The following is a 2,020-nucleotide window of genomic DNA, read 5'->3' as shown; positions in this document are numbered from 1 at the left end:
GCTCTGATCCCCAGTCTAGGCCCAGGCTCTGATCCCCAGTCTAGGCCTAGGTTGTGATCCCCAGTCTAGGCCCAGGCTCTGATCCCCAGTCTAGGCCCAAGCTGTAATCCTCAGTCTAGACACAGGCTGTGATCCCCAGTCTAGGCCAGGCTGGGACCACCTTTGAATCCCTGAGTTGCACTAGTCTTTGCTGGTTCCCCATGACCTCTGACTCTCTGCTTTCTCTCTCAGGCCGTTTTTTCTGGCGCCTCAGTCTCTCTGGACACCTGACCTCCTCGCGGCCTACTCGCATCAGCCGCTTCTGGTGGGGTTTCCCGAGCAACCTGGAGCACGTAGACGCTGTGTATGAGCGGCAGTCTGACCACAAGATCATCTTCTTCAGAGGTGATGGGCTCGAAGCCTTGGGTCAGGAGTCAGATCATAAGGTCGGGGTCTGTGTCTGGGTCAGCGTCTGGGTTTGTGTCTGTCTCTGGGTCAGTGTCTGTCTGGATCTGGGTCAGTGTTTGTGCCTGTGTCTAGGTTTGTATCTGAGTCCGTGCCTGGGTCTGGGTTTGTATCTGAGTTTGTGTCTGTCTCAGTGTCATGGTATGTGACTGGGTTTGCATCTGGGTTTGTACCTGAGTCTGTTTCTGTCTTGTGTCTTGGTATGTGTCTGGGTTTGCAATTGGCTCTGTGTCTGGGCCTGGGTCTGTCTCTATGTCTTGGTATGTGTCTGGGTCTGCATCTGCATTTGTATCTGAGTCCGTACCTGTGTCTGTCTCTGTGTCTGGGCCTATGTCAGGGTGTGCAGCCTACCCTCTGGGATCTCTGGCCCAGCGTGGAGTTTGAGCCTGGGACTTGATTTCTGCCTCTCCCCCACATGCAGGTGCCCAGTACTGGCTCTTTCAGGATAATGTGTTGCAGGAGGGGTACCCGCGACCTATATCCGACTTTGGGCTCTCCGTCAGTGGGATCGATGCAGTCTTCTCTGGGATTTTTGATGGGAAAACCTATTTCTTCAGGAATGGCCTCATGTGGATTTATGATGAGAGGGAAGAGAAACTGGATCCTAACTCCCCCTCGGAATTCTGGCCCTGGGCTGAGATCCCTCGAAAGATTGACAGTGCCCTGAGCTGGAAAGATGGTGAGCTGCACCCTTCATCTTCTCTCTTCATTCCCCTCGTCCCTCAGCATCTTCATCACTCATTCTCTCACTCTCTCCTTCCTTCACTCCCTGTATTACTCGTTCACTATGTCCCTCACTCCCTCCTACTCTCATTCCCTCCTCCCATTACACCCTTACTTCCTTCCTCCCTCTAACTGTCCAACTTCTCCTTGCTCCCAACCTTTCTCCCCCTCCCACCATTCCTCATTCACTCAACTTCCGGTGGAAATGACAGGATCGAATTTTACATTCAGTTTGAGGGAGAGAGGTGTAGGTCAAAGACTAGTGTTTTAAACTTAAATCGGGACAAGGTGTGGATGACAGCTGAGCAATAGTGAACAAGAAGATTAGCTTAAAGGATTGGTCAATACAGATAGAAAGGCAAATATTGAACAGAATATTTCAGAAAACACAGATACATTTCAACAAGAGAAAGAAATTGTAAAGGAAAGACCCACCACCTGTGTTTAACCAGGAATAAAGTCAGAAGTCACACGCCACCAAGTTATAGTCCAACAGGTTTATTTGATATCACAAGCTCCTTCACCAGGTGAAGCCTGTCACTTGTGTTTTCAAATAAACCTGTTGGACTATAGCCTGGTATAACACAGTGTGGAGCTGGATGAACACAGCAGGCCAGGCAGCATCAGAGGAGCAGGAAAGCTGATGTTTCAGGCCTGAACCCTTCTTCAGAAATGGCGGAGGGGGAAGGGAGCTGGGAAATAAATAGAGAGAGAGAAGGGTTGGGGCTGAGGCAGGTAGGTGGGATGGTGATAGGTGGGTGCAGCTAGGCAGTGATGGGGGTTGGTCAGTGAGGTTGGAGGGGCGGAAAAGGTGGGAGAGAAGATGAACAGGTCAAGGAGGCGGGGCTGATGG

At 51.1% G+C, this 2,020-nt stretch overlaps 1 protein-coding gene across 1 annotated transcript in view; it reads left to right on the top strand.

Moving 5' to 3' along the window:
- Positions 1-2,020, top strand: part of LOC109924719 — a 17,917-nt gene that overhangs the window by 8,652 nt on the left and 7,245 nt on the right. The window contains exons 5-6 of the mRNA XM_048620724.1: positions 232-405; positions 866-1,123. Coding sequence (XP_048476681.1) covers positions 232-405; positions 866-1,123 — 432 coding nt within the window. The remainder of the gene's footprint in view (positions 1-231; positions 406-865; positions 1,124-2,020) is intronic.

The sequence above is a fragment of the Rhincodon typus genome, chromosome 48, assembly GCF_021869965.1.
Source record: "Rhincodon typus isolate 14 chromosome 48, sRhiTyp1.1, whole genome shotgun sequence".
In the NCBI taxonomy this organism is placed as follows: domain Eukaryota; kingdom Metazoa; phylum Chordata; class Chondrichthyes; order Orectolobiformes; family Rhincodontidae; genus Rhincodon; species Rhincodon typus.
Note: the sequence above shows the minus strand (reverse complement) of the source record. Positions and strands in the feature narration are given on the sequence as shown.